Source organism: Crinia signifera, chromosome 3, assembly GCF_055691185.1.
Source record: "Crinia signifera chromosome 3, ASM5569118v1, whole genome shotgun sequence".
In the NCBI taxonomy this organism is placed as follows: domain Eukaryota; kingdom Metazoa; phylum Chordata; class Amphibia; order Anura; family Myobatrachidae; genus Crinia; species Crinia signifera.
Genome location: NC_139219.1, coordinates 197,950,815 through 197,970,849, shown reverse-complemented (window position 1 = coordinate 197,970,849; position 20,035 = coordinate 197,950,815). Strand labels below are relative to the sequence as shown.

Below are 20,035 nucleotides of genomic sequence, written 5' to 3'. Positions count from 1 at the left end.
GAATTGCAAGTCTGGGAATACGGATTGTCACAGTGAGAAACATGTTTACGTTTTAGTAATAAATACAGATGTGTCCTCATACACGAAGGGCTATATTTAAATTTAGTGAAAATTTACAGAAGGGTGGATGTTGCCCATAGCAACCAATGAGATTCTGACTATCTTCTAGAATGTACTAACTGCAACATCTCCACTATTGAAAAGCTTCTTTTCAGTATATATACCCCCTATTCTAATTATACCATGTAGTGCGAGACACGCGATGCAACTAAGCAAATTAGTTTTATCATTTCTCGTTTTCTCCTTGAAATTACGAGGCCGGATCTCTGAGAGGGACTGTTTAGTGCAACTGAAGCCACAGTGTATAAGGACATCTATACTATTCTGTAAATATGTTTTGGTGTGTTTTTACCTGTTTTATGCCCATTGTATCTTGTTCTTTAAAGAAACACTAATGATAATTGTGTGACTCCTAAGCAGTCACTTTAATTATTTCTAGAGATTCAAAGTAACATGATTGATAGTTTTCTGAAGGGATGCAGTTATTTTAACGGCAGTCGGGATGCCGGCTGATGGAAATCCGTCCATAGACTCCTGACTGCCATCTGAACACCGGCGCTGGAAATTGAACATTAATGAGGATGCCGATGACAGAATCCTGACAGCCGGCATCCTTAAAAACAGTATGTTGTGGCGGTTAAGGTCCAGGCTGGGGAATGGGGCTGGGTTAAGTATAGGCACTAGGGGGGGACTTAGGGTTAGGCTGTGGGGAGGGGAGATGCGATGGGATTCGTGAAAAATTCACGTTGACCTTTTCATGCTTCAAACATTTTCGTGTCAACTTTTTGCTTGTGTCGACCTTGTGCATGACTACCTTTAGAGGTATTTGACCTGCTTTACCACACACTTATTTCTGGTGGCAGTACTCCAAGAAGGATTCATTATTTATCCGTCCAGAAACCTAGATATTCTTCCTAGTACAGGTCGAGTATCCCGTATCCGAATATCCGTTATCCGAATTATTCCGAAATACGGACATTCCAGAAAGTGAAAAAAAAATTTTTTTTTGCTAAAAACTCACTGGGGACATTTGTAACAGCATCACTGGGGACATGATATGTAACTGGCACTATATATGTACAAGAAAATGATTGCTTGGCATTCAAATTCAGTGCTGAGATAGTACACACATTTTGTTTCACGTTTTGAAACCTTGTTTTTTGAACAATTAAAATATATTTGTGTGTATTTTATGTGGTAATAAAATATATTTGTGTGTATATTATGTGTTTATACAGCATAAATGCAAGATACTTCAAAATACATCATTGAAATATTAAAATATTCCGAAATACGGAATAATCCGTTATCCAAAATTCTCCTGGTCCCGAGCATTTTGGATACGGGATACTCAACCTGTATATATACAAAATATTTATCTAGACTGATAGACAGCTGTCATGGAGGGGTGTTGTGTAGGAGGCAATTGTGGCCTAATCAGAATGTTGCTGTGTGGAGCCTTGTGCCCTTGGACAGTAGCAAAGTCATACCATTGTGACTTGTGTACATGGGCTATTAGGGCAGGCTGTAGTAGGTGGGGTTTTATAACATCATTAGATTTAAAGCCTGCCATAGATTCTGATTTGCATAGTAGGCAGTTCTGTAGTAGAAGACTTCTGTGGGAGACTTTGAGGTTCTTCTCCACCACCATCAGTGTGCCTTATTTATGATTGCAAAGGACGCCTTATTAAAATACAGATTATGCGATTGACTATTTGCATTGGCTATGTGAATCTACATAATGTAGATTGTAAATTAAAAATATATTATTGAGAACAGCTTTATATACAGTATAATTCTAAAGGCTATACAGTAGGTTATCTTGAGGTTATCTATTACTTTTGTTTTCAGAAGCAGTTATGCTTTTCCAAACAGTATAAAAAAAACAGTAAATAAATATTAGTAACAATTAAGTTCCTTACACACGGCACAATTCATTTTCTATTCAATTCCAACTCGATCAGGATGGAATCAGGATTGAATCTCATGGCGCTATAGTACAGATCTTTACAGTCTTGCATGCACAGTGTATTTTTCTATTCGATTTCGATGCCGCAGGTTCAAACCAGGATCTAATGCAGCTATTGAATAGAAACATAGTCTTGGCAGGCAAGACTATATAGTACAAATCTAATGTGAACCCTGTAACCAATCCAGATCCAGACCCAGGGGTAGAAAAGAATGTGTTTCTCACCGTGAGTAAGCAACTTTAATCTAAAGTATATCTAAAGTGCATTTAACCAAAACAGAATAGTCAAAATTGGATAGTCAATATCAAATCAAACCTGAATCACACCGTGTATACACACCTTAAGTCTCATTGCCTTCGTACATACAGTAATAATAAAATATTTTTCCTCCTGACTGAAGTACTCCAGTTTCACCACCAGATAGTAATGGTGGGTCTGATGTTGCCTGATTTAGTCTTAGCACTTGGCAACAATATCGATAAAGGGATAAGTATGTCTTAATGGTTTGATTAAGGATGATATTGAATAAATAAAATCTGTCTGTGCCAGCATGTGTGGCATTGTGGGTCTGTCTGAAAATGCATAAAGTGGAAAGTGCAAATACACAAATGTGTTCATGTACATCTATCCTCCATGTACTTAAAGCAATGTTACACATTCGCTTGAACTTAGTGTAACTCAGTAACGCAGGTTATGCTGATAAAAAATATATTTAGTAGATGGGATAGAGGTGGCAACTGGTTTGGTTCTTCAAAATGGGAGCCTAATTCCCCATTTTGTAGACATGCTAGGACCTCCAGCAAGTTAAGAGAGGCCAAAGCACAATCACAGCTCCCCTTGTTAAGTAATGCGCGGCCTCTCACGGGGGGGTCGCTGTGCTCGCCACGCTTCGGGCTCGGTGGCTCGCTGCGCTCGCCACACTATATAGAGTCAACTCCACTCCGACGTGGATAGTGGAGGTATGACAAGGTCGGAGGACGCGTACCGCTGCGCTCGCCACGCTTCGGGTTCACGTTCATAGTGGGGGTGCATTTAACATTGTAAGCCCCCATTAGGGTGCTTATACAATTTAACATTGCATTGTATAGCATTTTATGCCATATACAATGGTATACAATTTTTACCTATGTACTATAGGCTATAGGAACATAATAGTTAGCCATGTTCATAATTGTGCAACACATACATTTCCCTTCCTTTCAAGTTATCGTACAATTCAGGTTGAATCAGATTGTATTATTTTCATATGTGAAATTAATCATGTTAATTAAAATGTTATTCCTTGTGACTTCTGCCAAAAATATCAAGCAGAAAGACTTGTTCCAGGCCAATTCAGAACACTTTGGGCCTTATTCTGGTTATTGCGGTCCGTTCTGAATTCTTTCGGAAATGACCGAACGCCACGCTGTGCGGACATTCTAAGAATACACGCCCACAGGTCGTCCGCATCCCTTCGGACGGACTCACTAAGAAGAGGGAGTGTCTTCGGACTACATCCAAACGTGCGTGTGCGGTGGGAACACAAAGATTCTGCATGGTCTTACAGCGTCTGAACGGACGGGAAGCTGGCCGTACGCACCGAGTTGGTGTATTTCCGCAAACCTCACTACTCTATTCGGAACTCATGCTTCTGCAACATGACACACTTATCCAATTAGCCAACCTCATAACACATAGGTTATTTTTAAATGTAATCAATTAATTCCTAATTGATACTTAAACACATTACTAGCACTTTAGATTAACCCTTACATCATGTTAAGTGGTATTACAGTACTTCATTGTTGCCCCTTTACCTGTCTTAGTGGTTCCAATTGAACCTGTGAGAAGAGTGTAATTAATCACTAATGAGTAGAGGAGTGGATTGTATTGTGGTCAGCTGAGAGTGCTTCAGGTGCGGGCGTACTAATTGGGCGAACCGAATGCCTAGCGCATGAATAAGTGCTCTGCAAACTGAAACTTGCTTATGGACACCGCATATTTCATGCGTGTTGGTTCACTTGCAGTCGGTGTCCTGTCCAAATGCACGCCTACCACAGTTCGTGCACTCACACGTGTCTGCCCAGATTTAAGCCCAGTTTTGCCCACTTTGAAACCGCGCCCTTGTTTACGCCCATATTACGCCCATATTCCCCCAGCCAATTCGGTGCAAATTTCTGGACAGTATTGGCGAGAATGAGTGCAGAGACACTACGTTGCACATGCGCATTGCATTGCCTACGCATGCGCAGACGGCTAAAATGCGCCCTCCGAAAGAATTCGGAACGGACCGCACCAAGCAGAATAAGGCCCTTTGTTTCATCCCCACACTGGGCCTGATTCAAATGTGTTTGGATTGTGCTGGTTATTTATTAGACCCATTTAGACTTGAAAGTGACACTAGGCAGGGATGGCCTTTGTCTCCGGCTCTTTTTTTCAATGGCATAGAACCATTAGCATGCGTTATACGTTCAGACCTGAAGATACAGGGAATAAAAATTGGTGAGACTGTGGACGTTATAGCATTATATGCTGATTTTTTTACAAGATGCAAGGAATTCCCTACAGGCCGCACTGAATACAGTGAACAGATTTGGCAATTTCTCTGGACTAAGCATAAACTGGGCTAAATCTACTATATGCCCAATATCATGGAATATACTGGCAATACAGTATGTTACATGTCCTTTAAAATGGACTCTTCAGTTCAAATACCTAGACATATGGATAACTCCCTGTGCACAGAAGTATGTGGAATTGAATGTAGACCCAGTTACAGCATGTTTTAAAGAAAGAATGCGTGTCTGGAAAAAATTGCCTATGACTGTTACAGGCCGTATAAATATGTTCAAAATGATAATATTTATACATTTGGCAAAATTCACCTATATATTTCCCCAAAAAAATATTACAGCTATAGAGAAAATGATATTCTCTTTTATATGGAAAGATAAACAGGCCAGAGTAGCAATAAAAAAACTCCATACATATACCCAAAGATCTGGGTGGACTGGCCCTTCCCAATCTCAGAGATTACTACATAGGTTATTCTGCTTGAAAGGAGATGCTAAAACGTTATAAGAAACTGATGACCTGTTTTAATTTTATGTTAGATAATGTATATGTCTTTGTTCTGTCTTAATTGTATGTAAACAAAACAAATTGAAGTAAAAGAATTGAAGTAAAAAAAAAAAAGGTAAAAAACTCAATTATTTGTGTAGGCAGATACAAATTATTAATAAAAAAAAATCAATAAAAGTATTTTTAGAGTGGGAGGTAATAAAGGTGGCTTCTCACAGTGGGCCTTATTTTGGTTCATTCTTTCTGACAAAATCCTTCTTAGATGGGCAAAACCATGTGCACTGCAGGTGGGGCAGATGTAACATGTGCAGAGAGAATTAGATTTGGGTGGGGTTTTACTTCAAAGTGAGATCTATATTGCAGTGTAAAAATAAAGCAGTCAGTATTTTCCCTGCACAGAAACAAAATTACTCACCCAAATCTAATTCTCTCTGCACATGTTACATCTGCCCCCCCTGCAGTGCACATGGTTTTGTCCATCTAAGAAGGATTTTGTCAGAAAGAATGAACCAAAATAAGGCCCAGTGTCATCAATGTCATTGTTCCAAAGGACAATCTTCACATGCATAGTGCTACTCTAATGACTGATCTGCAACCAATGGTGTGTCTTTGGACCTGAATCATATTTGTTAGTAAAGTGAAAAAGCAACCCACTGTGCAAAACCATGTTTCACTGCAGGCGATGCAGACACTTAGATTTGGGTGGGGTCTAAATTCCATTGTAAAAATAAATCTACCATTTTGGGGCTACATGCAAAAGCAGTCAGTATCTACCCTGCACAGAAAAATATAACCCAGGCAAATCTAAATATTTCTGCACATCACATCTGCCCCACCAGAAGTGTAGTAACATGGTTTTGTCCAGTCTTACTTTTGCTATTTATTTTTATCTTTAGAGCTTCAGTGGCATTAATGTTACTTAGTATAAGTTTGTAAATTTGAAGCTGTAAAACAATGTAAATGTTTATTATTCAATCAATTAATTTCTCATACCACTGCTAAACTACTGACCTTTTAAAATTTATTTTAAACTTGTGTAAATGCCATTGCTCCTGTTTTTCTTACATTTATTTCTTAATAGTAGTAGTTTGCATTTGTTTACGGGTGCCTTAAATACTTAGACCTACAGTGCTACTGTGTCCCACATCTCAGAGATAAACAGTGTTACAAGGAAACAGGACAAAAAGAGGAGAAAATTGTAATAGAATATTAGCTACAATGGGAAACAATGTTTGAAAACAAGGTTTAAACATATTGTACATACTATATATCTACAGTAAATATATTTTGTCCGTGCAACCCATGCAACTACTCAATCTGCCTCATATTAAAGTTATCTTTTAACTGGTGTGGGTTTGTTTCCAGCAACCTGGATAAATGGCTAGTGCTTAGTATATGGTTATGTGCTTCTGCTTCTGTGCAGTCTTTTAAATTAAACGAATAACGCGTATAAATGTAAACAGTAGGGAGCTGTGCATTCCATTCAAACCAGACTTTCAGTAGAACTCTGAAAAGGAAATTTGATGTTCTAATTATTGACCCTTGCAACTTAGCCAGTCATTAGCCAACTTTGTGAAGTGATTGGGGTTCTCATATAAAGCACTCCCAATTTGATTATACAGTATGTATACAATACATGCTGTTTCAATATTCTGAGGCTACTCAAGCACCTGCAACACCCACAGAGCTAGCAGTTATGCCAAGACCCAGACAGTGTTCCCAAACCTATTATCTTACTGGAATACATACAGATGACTTGAAGGTGGGATGCTGGTGGTCAGAATACCGATGCCGGTATCCTGATGCAGGAAATACTGACAGGAGTCCGATTAAGTATGCTAACCTTCCCCTAGCCCTCCCTCCCCATAGCCTAACCCACTGCCGATCCCCTGTGGAACCAACCAGAACATATAATACATACATGAGAAAATGTATATGTATGTTTATACAGTATGTGCTAAGGCAGTGGTCTCCAACCTTTTTTGTGGAGTGAGCTACTTGAGACAAAATAAACTGTCTGAAGAGCTGCTAAAATAAAAATAAATCTGCCTATAAACTGAAAAATGCCCTTTACACATTATGCCACACACTGTAATGCCCCTGACACATTATGCCACACACCACAGTGTGCAATATGCCACATACATAGCTCCCAACACTGGAGATAGAGGGACATCTGCAACGGCGGCGAACAAGAGGCATGCAGTCGGGCGGGCGGACAATGGAGGGATGGACGGGCCCATCCCTACGGGTGGTTGAGCCACCCGTATCGCTGCCGCATGCTACCAGTAGCTCGCGAGCTACGGGTTGGTGACCGATGTGCTAAGCGATCCCCCCCCCAACCCCGCCTGTACTACATGGTTGGGGCTGCAGGCATCGCTTGCTGTGACACAATGCAGGGCCTCCCCATATATAACCATGCACTTGAAAGGGTTTAAATAGTATAATTTGTCCAATAAAGAATTGCCAGTTTACAATAAGTCTTTATTGGTTAAATAATAGAAATTATGAAGGACATGTATGGGGAGGTGTTGATGGAAGAGGGGTTTTTTACAGGTTTGTACAAAAAGACTGGATAATTACATTAAACACATCTTTTCTGTATCCAAAAATACATCAAAGACTTAAATTTGTTGAAAAACTGTTATTTTTACACCAATAAAAATAAAAAAAAGCAACCATTTGGCACTATTTATAAAACCTGCAGTACTTTTCTTATTATCACCACCACCTTCTGTATGGCTCTGCTACAGTATCTCATTTGCTATTGCCCAGGATGGTGTCCCCCCTTCTGCATGCTTCTCTCCAATTTGTTTTTTGTAGAAAAATTGCTGAACTGTAACACGAGTCGCACAAATAGGCGTTTCTAATAAATGTCATGTTTCCCAGGTGTGCCCATTCATGTGTTGTATGCAACTTTGATAAAAAAAAATGGTTGATATCATATACTGAGGAGTTTACTAATGTATAATGTGTATTCATGTCTGTTGAATTTGTAATCCTTTAAATATTCTATTTCCTTTAAATGGTACTGTATTACTCTACTAAAAAAAAATTATATTATAAGAAAAAGGGCATAAACCAATTTTCACATTAAGGGGCAAATTCAATGAAATGGCACTAATTTACCGTGTTGGGTGGTAGCCTTGAGCTTTAATGCCTGGGGCTATTCAGTTACAGGCCACTTTTATCACACAGTGAATGACCGAATCCGGCATTTTAACCCAGAGAATCCTCAATACGTTTCCAGTGCTATGGTTAACAGATTTGCAATACCTGCGATCAGGAACTGTAACAATCTTCAGGCTCGAATAAGAATCTACTTTATCTGGTACTACGGACTAAAATTGATTAGTCTCAGCAGATTTGCTTCTGTATTAATTTAGTGGAGTTAGTTTCAGTGCTCTGATAACATAAGTTTGAGATGTGCTTCTGTTAATGATGTATTAATTGCTCTCTCTAGACTCTGGCAACAAGAAATTCAAAAGTACAATTCAGAGAAGCACAGAAACCGGAATGGCAGCTGAAATGAGGAGTCGTATGGTTCGGCAACCAAGCCGAGAGTCAACAGATGGAAGTATTAACAGCTACAGCTCGGAGGGAAAGTAAGTTGAATATCAACCTGTATCAGGGAGGGAAACTGAGATCTATCTACAAAGAGAATGGGCCTTAGCAGTTTAACCCTAGAGTTAGACATAGCTATATGTTTTAATATGTAAGAAAAGAGGGGTGCTTCAATAATTTGTTCAAAATGTAAGGTTTGACTAGTAATATCAAAATACACGTTACAAAATTGACTATGGATAAATGCAGTTGTGCAGATATAACAAATAATACAATAATGGGGAAAGGGAAAAACAATGGAGGGGAAAGTCTTCACCACCACCACCCCCCCCCCCCTTCCCCCACACACACACACACACACACACACACACCCCAAAATATAAAAACCTAGGAAAAGTTTGAGCTCACCCACTGTGTTTGTCTTGTAAATTTGATCTTGTAGGTCTCTGTGCCACACTGAATTAGTTTTGTTCAAGTAGGATTGTATACCTTGTTATGTGTTCCAGATAAGATGAAAGTATGTTGGGGGTCTTGTGTTCTAAAGGGTCGGCATTTCTTATCCACAAACTTACCCTTCTGATGGTGCTCTGTCTATTCCTAGTAGGTGGTACTTCTAGATATACTGTTCTCTGAGCCTTCTCTGCTTTTCCTGTTTCCCATTAGTAGCCAATGTTACTGTCGATATGCGCATTTCACTCAGCTGATAGCAGCAGGGGACCTCGGGCAGCCTCAGGGTTTCCAGGAGTGGGTGACCTCACGGGAACATGTAGCTCTCCAGTCTCAGTGTGGCACTTGCCAGCTGTTCAACTGTGCCTGCCAAAGAGGAGACTTAGAGGTGTGGGAGAGATCACAGTTCCAGGGACTGTAGGTGATCAGTTATCGTGCGTCCAACACACTCGCAGGTCTTCTTCAGGGAGTCAAAGTACACCATCTTGAATGTGAGCAGACTTTTATGCATTAAACTTGGTGATGCCATCTATGGGTGATACTTAGTGGTTCTGGTGTAATTTAAAAAATATCTGTGGGAGGTGCTTAGTATTCAGGTGTCAGTTTCTTAAAGACATACCTTAAAAAATTGGAATAGGAAGGAAAGGAAAATGCATATATTTATGTCATTATAATAATATGGAATGTAGTATTGTATGAGTAGATACTAATGTTTCGGTACTTGTGAGTTATCCGGGCTCCCGATTTTTTGATTGTATGCCTTAAGTTAAGGCATACAATCAGATGCGATACGATATCGCATCGCATCCGACCATCGGATGCGATGACCCGATTTTTCCATAGGAATCAATGTTAAAATGGACTGAGTCCATTTTAACATGGAATTCAATGGGAAAAAGGGGTCCTTTTCATACCCCTACTATCCAAGTGGGCATGGAGTTGGATATAAATCTGTGGCGAGCGTAGCGAGCCACCGAGCCTGAAGCGTGGCGAGCGAAGCGAGCCCCGCGAGGGGACGGTATTCCGTGTCCCCTCGCGGGGCTCGCTACGCTTGCCACGCTTCGGGCTCGGTGGCTCGCTACGCTCGCCACAGGTTTATATCCAACTCCATGCCCACTTGGATAGTAGGGGTATGAAAAGGACCCGATTTTCCCATTGAATTCCATGTTAAAATGGACTCAGTCCATTTTAACATTGATTTCTATGGAAAAATCGGGTCATCGCATCGCATCGCATCGCATCCGATGGTCGCATGCGATGCGATGCGATGTCCCGATCCGACCCGATTTAAAAATCGGACGCCCGGATAACTCATAAGTACCAATGTTTCAAACTAAACTAGATTGTATGAACTGTTGATATAGTATTGTATCATCGATAGGGGGCTTATACAATACTGATATCAAGGCCTAGTAACTATATTATAGATGTACGTGGGCATCATCTTAGATTTAATGCTTTTACTTCATTATCAATATTAAAGCCTTGTAGTGTAAATGTTTTGTGTGAAGATCCAATATATTTCTTATTTTTTTCTTCTGTGATATTTGATTTGAATTCTCCCAGTCTCTTAGAGGTGATATCGCTTAACTTACAGTTTCTCCTTGTCGAGAACTATTTGACAATGTTCTTTGCACTTTCATGTTCTTTTTCAGGTAGCTCTTGATAAGTTGTTTTAGGTTAGGTGCTTTTATGTATATGAGTTTTTGTTTGGGTGGGAGGACATCCGCCAGAGTTTTATCCTGTAATAATAGTACATACCAATGTTTAGACAGTATATTTTGTCATTGTTTTGAGTCTGTATTGGGTAATGAATTAAGTTTTGAAATTGTTTGTCTCTTTGCTTCTGCTTTGGTGATGTTCATTGATTTAATTTATTTATTGTGTGTTTGGTGTCAGTTTGACCAAGGTCTCTAGTAACAAAGGCTTCCAATGTATCTAATAGTTGTCATTTTAAATGTTGTGGGTAGAATTTTGATTGATTTATTTTTTATTGCTTGTACTTTTTTCCGTTATTGGGAGATTTTTCTTGTATGGAAATCTTATCATTATAGTATTTGGCTAGTGTTAGTTTTCTATAAAGATGAGCGGGTTCGTTTTACTCGGATCTCAAAGCGGGATCTTATCGCCTATCCAAAACACATAACAGCCAATAGCCAATCGGAAATATCCGAAATTGCAATAATGTGGGATTCAGAACCAAGTAAATTCGAGTAAAATCAAACCCGCTCATCTCTAATTTTCTAACAAATCTCTGTAGATCAAGTTATGTATTAAATGTATCAATCCATTTTGTGGGAGATGACACATGAACAAATACTAAGACCACCCATAGATTTTTATTTTTAAATTATGGTACTGTATGCTTTTAAGAAGCTGACACCCAAACAGATAGTCAGCATTACCCATAGATCAGGGGTGGGCAACTATTTTGGCTGGGGGGCCGCTTAACACTTCCAGTAAATATTCGAGGGCCGCACACACACACACACACACACACATGCAAAGTGGGGCCCCTACCTACACAACTTAAAACATATATATATATATATATATATATATATATATATATATATATATATATATATGAGAGTGAAAGAGTTCAGGGTGCGCTAACAGTAATTTGATACAATTAAAGATATAAAATACATTTAATAAAGAGATGCCGCTTAGGCAACAAATGAATTACAATACATTGATTATGACAACAATGATTGGTTATTTCAGAATAAAAATTTGGGCCAACGCGTTTTGTCAAAACGCTGACTTCCTCAGGGGCTTAGAAGGTATTGAGTATGACAGATTTGGCGCTTCATATATGGAAAAAATACTAAAACTCCACTTGTGAGATTTCTGTTCTTAAAACATATGAAGGAGAATTGACTGCTATCAAATTGGGGCTTTTTATAAAAAACAGGTCGCTACCCGAAAAAACTTTAACACCGGGGTATAGAGCATGGGGTAGGAAATCCCCCTCACAGATAATATACCGTCAGTAATTTCCAACAACTGCCCATATATCACTGGGCCACCGGATGTAGACTCCTAGGGATCCACAGGCTGAATCCTGATCCCTAGGAGTCTACATCCGGTGGCCCAGTGATATATGGGCAGTTGTTGGAAATTACTGACGGTATATTATCTGTGAGGGGGATTTCCTACCCCATGCTCTATACCCCGATGTTAAAGTTTTTTTGGGTAGCGACCCGTTTTTTATAAAAAGCCCCAATTTGATGGCAGTCAATTCTCCTTCATATGTTTTAAGAACAGAAATCTCACAAGTGGAGTTTTAGTGTTTTTTTCCATATATGAAGCGCCAAATCTGTCATACTCAATACCTTCTCAGCCCCTGAGGAAGTCAACGTTTTGACGAAACGCGTTGGGCCAAATTTTTATTCTGAAATACCCAATCATTGTTGTCATAATCAATGTATTGTAATTCATTTGTTGCCTAAGCGGCATCTTTTTATTACATGTATTTTATATCTTTAATTGTATGAAATTACTGTTAGCGCACCCTGAACTCTTTCACTCTCATTCCTAAACACGTTTGGGTCCCGTCTAACAGGGGATCCTCAGAGGTACTGCTTCACCAACTTGTGTGCGCGGTTTGGGTCTCTTTGTATTATATATATATATATATATATATATACACATATAAAATAATATAGGCCCAACTGGCAGCTGCTCACTAATTTTTAAGGGCCGTGGAGCAAGGGGAGCCAGGATATTATATATGTGTAGTGAATGAAGGATTTTTCAACAGGTTTTATATTGTTGGTAGAAAAACGGACACTTTTTTCATCTGAGTGCCTCCTTCATCATTCACTGCCTATCCATCGCCATTTTGGATGGGCACCAGGGTTGGAGATATACCTATATATATATATATATATATATATATATATATATATATATATATATATATATAGCATATGCACATAGAATAATTTGCTGTCAGCTCCTTACTTTTATTATTTTTCAGGTGCTGAGAGAGGGGAAGCCTCCTGCCATTGCTGGAGATGCCTGCATAGTCGTCAGCCGCGTCATGCACAACCCGGCAAAACCCGACTTCAGTGCGCCCGCCTCAGCAGCATTACTGGGAGTGTGGGAGGGGACACGGTCACGTGTCGGCTGCATCAACCAATGGCGGGGAGGTGGCTGCCGCGTCACTCCCACACTCCCAGTAATTCTGTGCGCGACGGGCACAGTCTTGCAGTACCGCACTTTTAGCCCTGCGGCTGCCGGTTAAATGACAAGTGGCTCAGCTAGTCGGGCCGCTTGTCATAGTGTCAGAATTCAGTGCGGCGGGCCAGACCTGAGCATCTCGCGGGCCGCATCCGGCCCGCGGGCCGCCTGTTGCCCACCGCTGCCATAGATGATACTACCAAGTTACATGCATAAAAGTGCGCTCACAGTCATGATGGCGCAGATTGAATCCCTGAAGAAGGCCGATGTACATTGTACAACAAAGGTTCTACTAACAAGCAGAGGTAGGGGGACCTGTGATATGAGTTGGCTCTCCCAGAGCAGCTGCTGTGGTATAGGGGTAGTCAGACCTTATAAAAGATATTGGTAAAGAAAAACAAAGAAAGAATACAACTACAAAGAAAAAGAAAAACATTGGTAAAGAAAAACAAAGAACTATAAAGAAAATACAATTGGTAAAGAAAAACAAAGAAAGCTACAACTACAAGGAATAAACGATACCAAATTTTCAATAAAAATTATTATTTATAATATAAATATTATATTATAGCATATTTAATGAATTTACATATACACAAAAAACATAAATAAAATATATTTAAAAATAAGATACTTTAAAATTAAGCCTCACTCATAGGATGGAAATTGTGGGAGCCTTATTTCATGTGGCTCTAGGATATATAATAAATTTGAAGGTAAGTGCACTTTACCAGTTCAGCTGCCTGAAGATGAAATGGGGAAAACAAATGATGAGTCTTCACTATTTGTACGGTTCCTGATCTTCTGGTGCCGCTGGAGGAATTCGTGGAGAAGTTATAACAAATGTACCCTCATGTGTTGCTTTGAGTCCTCTCTAGTGGTGCGGTACCCTCAGTTGCCGATGGAGAATTAGGGGCTGCACAGTGGTAAGTCCTCACTATTTATACGGTTCCCAATCCGGTGCCGCTGGAGGAAATAGTTTTAAAGTATCTTATTTTTAAATATATTTTATTGTATGTTTTTTGTGTATATGTAAATTCATTAAATATGTTATAATATAATATTTCTATTATAAATAATATTTTTTATTGAAAAATTGGTATCGTTTATTCCTTGTAGTTGTAGCGCTGCTTCTTTCTTTGATTTTTGACGTTGTAGCATGATAGTTGATCACATGCAGAAATGAGAGACCAGCAAGTGCAGCACAGCACTGGAGAGCTGCAAAATCTTATGAGGATGTTGGTCATGGAAATATCATGACTGCCGCTGGTCTCCTGTTCCTATCAGCCAAGTGTGAAATGTACACATCAACTTCCTAATGGGCTACCAGCAGGGGACTTGAAAAGCAGAGAAAGCCCTTCCAGAAGCACTACCAAGATTAGATAAGCGCCATCAGAAGGTAAATATGTGGTTTACAATCCTACCTGAATAAACATATTCAAAACATATTCAATTTGGCACAGAGGCCAACAAGATCAGAACTATTTACAGGACAAACACAGTGTGAGAGTTCAAACTTTTTCTACATTTTTGTTAGATTTCAGACTTGTACCTCCATTTGTTCCCTTTCCCCTTTATTGTATTGTATTTGCTGATACCTGCACACTCACATTTATCCATTCAAATTTGTTACACATATCCTACTAATGGAACATTATGACACTGGTTAATAAACTTATAATAACCACATACATTTGTAATACTCTTCATTATTCAAGCACAAGCCCACCACAATCTTTTCATATGAATAGCAACCTGTGTGCAATCACTGTACATTTCCTTCTTTGGCCTAATATAAAGAAACTAGCATTTCTACGTAGGTCAGCTTGAAAAGGAAAGATCATGTAAAAGGAAAATTACATTTTACTCGTCCTATTCATGGTAGATTCAGGTCATTGAATTAAGCTGTTTCAGTCCCCGCAGGGGACATTAGTCTGAATTCTGTAGGTTAAAGTCTAAATGAGAATAAGGAAGATTACACTAAATTACACTTGTTAGATGCTTATTGCTAATCTCTGGAACACAATACTGTGCATTTTTTCCTTGAGGTCTGCAACATTATTTTCTGGATTTTCTGGATTGTAGTCTAAAATACTGAATTTAGATGCCTCTAATTATTTCTCTATATAATCATAATAAATGGACTTATATAAATATACTTATATATAATTAATTCCAAATGCTGGTACTCCTTTCTTACTGCGTGATAATTGCCAGGTGCCTTCAGATAAAGAACAGCTGCGCCCTGAATGCAGAGGGTCGTGGCTGCGGAATTCCGGTCAAACTTCAGTATATAAAAAAATACTCATAGTTATGGTTTATGTTGAAGCAATGTTTCAATGCCTTTATTGGCGTTTTTGTCAAGCCATAAGCCACAAGTGAATACTAACAACATTTATAAGCACACATAGGTCACAAGTTCAATCACCCAGTTCCGGTCTCAGCTACTGGGATCTGGACGCTGGATTATATGGCAGCCAAGACTTTCTGGCTGCGATACAGGAGCGCGCATCGGAATCGCATAGGGATCGCAAGGGTTAAAACCCATACAATCTGCATGAGATCCAGATGAGATTTTGACTATATAGTCAAAATCTCATCTGGATCTCTTGCAGATTGTACAAGTGTGTACACACCATACCAGGGATATGCTGCCTGATTCACAGGTGTAGTGTTATTGCCACCGGTTGTATGTGAACCAGATGGCGGTTTCCCTTTTGTTCCCTTATAAATTGATAACATCACCACATGGTACAATATAAATATAGATAAATAGACCTGTGTATCAGGGTGTTCTTGCTATCTTAACAGATCAGTGATCCTTCCTAAAATGAGAAAATAGGCCTTTTTGTCCCTCCACAGAGAAATAGACCACAAAAATAATATAATTGTGCAGCACCTTTAAAAAGATATACAGGTTTAATACATCCTTGCACTTACAATTTTGTGACAAGTATAAAAGCATGAAAAGTCATCCCACTGGCAAGCTGCTACACTGGTGGACAACACTCTCCCTCTGGACTGCTGCAGATAATCCGGTCAGAAGAAGATGTTGAAGTGATTCGTCCAAGTGCAGGTTGCAAGTCAGCTGGGCAGGTGTGGTACACTTAACGCGTTTCGAGCAAACTGCTCTTCGATAGAAGTGTAGTGAAAGTTCCATAATAGCTCCTATTTATACCCCCTTCAATCATAGTCCACACAAGTGTCCATAATGACGCCGATGGATGGCGCGGCGGACATGATGCGCGTGGGACAGGAAACAGTATGGCCGCCGATCTCTAGCGTCTTTTGCGTTCCATTCTGTATTCCACTTGTGGCGGAGCCGGAAGTGGTCACTGTCATAACCCTCATGGGATCCCGGAACAATTGCTTTGCGTTCCACTGATTACTGGGTTATAAAGTCCGACATCAAATAAATCATTATAATGCCATAACGATCTAAAAGATGAATATAACGGGGTAAAAAATAGTGCATGAATAAAGTATAGTTAAAATACAAATATAATGCATAAAAAAAATGAAATACAGTAATGTACAATAAGAAATAGAGGGTGCCTATTCTGAAAAGCATTTAAGCTCAAAGTCACTGTTTAGACCAAGTGGAGATGGTGTCTTTAAATTAATAATCCATTTCATCTCCTGTTGTGGTAATCTCTTGTCAACGTCTCTACTCCTTGTTTTTGGTAAAATCATTTGGATGCCCCAGAATTTAACTATATTGTATTCATTACAATTATGATTCTTTTTAAAGTGGGCAGATAGAGCATGGGTTATTAAGCCCTTTCTTATATTGTATATATGCTCCGCTAGGCATGTTTTCAAATTCCTTGTGGTCTTGCCTATATACAATAAATTACAGAAGCATTCCATTGCATAAACCACATTTTTCGAGTTACATGTGATGAACTCATTGATCTTATATAGTTTACCGATGACCATGAACTCCTGCATTTTTCCATAGGCACCCTTTACAGTTTGACACATTAAACATGTTTCACATCTATGAAAACCTTTTGAGCGAATGCTCTGTCTTTTCTGAGTTTCTATTGAGCTGTGGACTAAAGTATCCCTTATGGTGGGCTCTCTCCTATATATAAAAGACAGAATAGCTGGTTTTTTAGTGCCTAATATAGGGTCCTGGGTTAAAATCTTCCAGTTATTTACTTTTAGTTGTTTCATCCCGCTCCTTTTTCCTCGAATGGTTAATCTCTTTATTTTCTTTGTTATCTGTAATTCTTCTTTTTTTCGGGGGGACCCGAGAAAGGAAGATTATAGATAACAAAGAAAATATAGAGATTGGGCGCACGCTTCGCCCCCAGCTATGCCAACCTTTTCATGGCCCATTGGGAAGAACATAGACGACATTTTATTTTTTTGGAGTGGTGATGAGGAATCCCTGAAAATCTTTTGTGATGATCTAAATAAAAACGACTGCTTAATATAAACTTACTTTTAATTCCATTGAAAGCTATTTTTTCATAGATAGTGAAGTCCTTTGCACAGATTCAACAGGTGTATACAGTATGATTCAGTTTCACTGGAAATTGTCAGAAACAAAATACAATGCGTTCTTAATCATGCAAGCTTTGAATCATTTCCAAAGGCTCATTGGGAGCTTTCTAACCATTAGTTCTTTTACAATGCTAAGTAATGCCTTAAAGTCTTTTTGTCATTTAATCTTTTGTAGTAATCACTGTAATTGGAGATGCAGAATTCCTAGAAAATGAACTCATGTGACAGTCAGTGTTACGGTTTCATAACTGACCTATAACCATAAAGTTTAACCGAGTGTAGGAGAGCTCAGCAAGTTGTACAGTACATGTTGTCTTATTGAAATATGTCAGTGTGACTCATTAGGGGTCACTGCTTCCTCATTACATGCTGGTACGATACCAATTTGTTACTACTGTCAGTCTCCCTCCAGTTTCCCACGCACTTGAAAAAATAAAAAGAGAAGACTCGCATGGGTGCAAAGAAGCTGGGAAAACTGTTAAAGATTTAAATAAAATATTTAATGAGATGAAAAAACATTGAATTTACTTTTAGGATACTACTGCGGCTGTATGTGTTTTGTTTTCTGCAGTTTAATATTTCCAGGAGTAAGATTGGGGGTTGACAGCCAGTTCAGTGACTTCCTAGATGGACTGGGTCCTGCTCAACTCGTCGGTCGGCAGACATTGGCAACTCCAGCAATGGGTAAGACCTGCAGTTTACAGTATGATGTTCATATGCAGAGTGCAGGGAGAGGAGCATCTCCAACTCAATTTGAAAAACTGGACCAGTAGTTACAGAATTGAATAGTCATGATTACCAATCTGCAAAAGCATAATAGACTTCTGAAACTGCTGATAATATTGCATTTGATAAATAATTGTCTCCAAAAGCAAGAATTCTTGTTTAAATTATTTATAAAATAAAAAAATTCAAATAGTTGAAAAAAACTGTAAATTACTGGTTGCTTCCTCCATCTTCTGTGAAATACCTGCTTTACACTACTGGGACTTCTCTGTTGCTACAAGCACACCATTTGTCTTGGACACCATTTGTTTTCCTGCTTTAGTTATATAGATTTACACTCAGCTAGGAATGATTGATTATCAATGGGCACTGTGGGCCTTATTCAGGTTCATTCGTTTGGACACACATTCGCATCCAGCCGAGCGAACGGCCCCCACTCGCACATGGCCAGAGAAGGCACACCTCTAAGCCACGCAAACCCATTTGTTCGCTTCCAAAGGAGAGTGGCGTTACTCTACACGCACGCTAAAGTGTTTGCATGTAACTCAGCCTCTTCGCTCAGACATCCAGTGGGTGGCCGAGCGAATACGCTCTGCGGGTGTTTCACACGCCAAAGCACAAATTTGCTTCCAAGTCATTGACAACCCATTAACCAATGACCATCATTGCGTGGTGTTTATTGGTTTCAATTAATTAGAAGCCTCCCCAAATTGAACTGGTAATTAACTGTTATTACCTGTCTCTTTCTAGTGTTAATTTTTCACTTTCCAAACTAAATGGCAATGTACAGTACTGTATGTGTCCCACAAATGTCTTGAAAATTAATGTGTCACTCATAAATTTTTATATTTTTGTTTAATTGTTGTGGCTAAACCAGTGGTGTAACTAGAGCCCCGCAGCCCCCACGGTGGCGGGGAGGCGCTTAGTAAGTGAGGGCGCCGGGGGGGCTGCGGGGCTATCGTTACCCGCTGCCTCCACCAACTTGTTGTAATTGTGTCTACTATTGGGGCAAATGACAGGCACATTTGTTTAAGGTTTGAGATTTTAAAATGGCACATAAAAGCACCAAATAATACTCGTGCAATTGTGGGTAAAAACAATGAAAGATATAAGAGATATGAATGCAGAGAAGTGTAAATGTTTAAACTGCAAAAGTGTGCTTCCCGTGTGGCTGGCATGTAGTTAGTTAATTGGTTAATGAGAGAAATGTGTATGCTGCATGAGTGTGTATTGTGTGCAGGTACTATACTTGTATTTTAGCAATTGTGTGTGTTGATTGCCCATGCGAATGTGGGTTGGCCTGCGAGGTGTGAGACTTACTTTTACTGAGCAAATGATTTTGAGCCCGATCAGTCCGAGCGCTCGCACAGTGGAGCAAAGCCACTGCCCAGCACTTGTAGTCACCACCCCAGTATACACCCTGGTTTCCACCCAGTTTTGTGGCCGTGCCCATCCATACGCTCACATGTCGCCTACTCTGCACGAGTTTGATCGCTAGCGTATTTCTA

General features: G+C 39.4%; 1 protein-coding gene across 24 annotated transcripts in view; it reads left to right on the top strand.

The window, feature by feature from the left end:
* Nucleotides 1-20,035, top strand: part of RIMS1 (regulating synaptic membrane exocytosis 1) — a 381,212-nt gene that overhangs the window by 346,844 nt on the left and 14,333 nt on the right. For all 24 annotated transcript variants that reach the window (XM_083177228.1, XM_083177237.1, XM_083177214.1 and 21 more), the window contains 2 exons: nt 8,554-8,695; nt 18,373-18,485. In XM_083177228.1, coding sequence (XP_083033354.1) covers nt 8,554-8,695; nt 18,373-18,485 — 255 coding nt within the window. The remainder of the gene's footprint in view (nt 1-8,553; nt 8,696-18,372; nt 18,486-20,035) is intronic.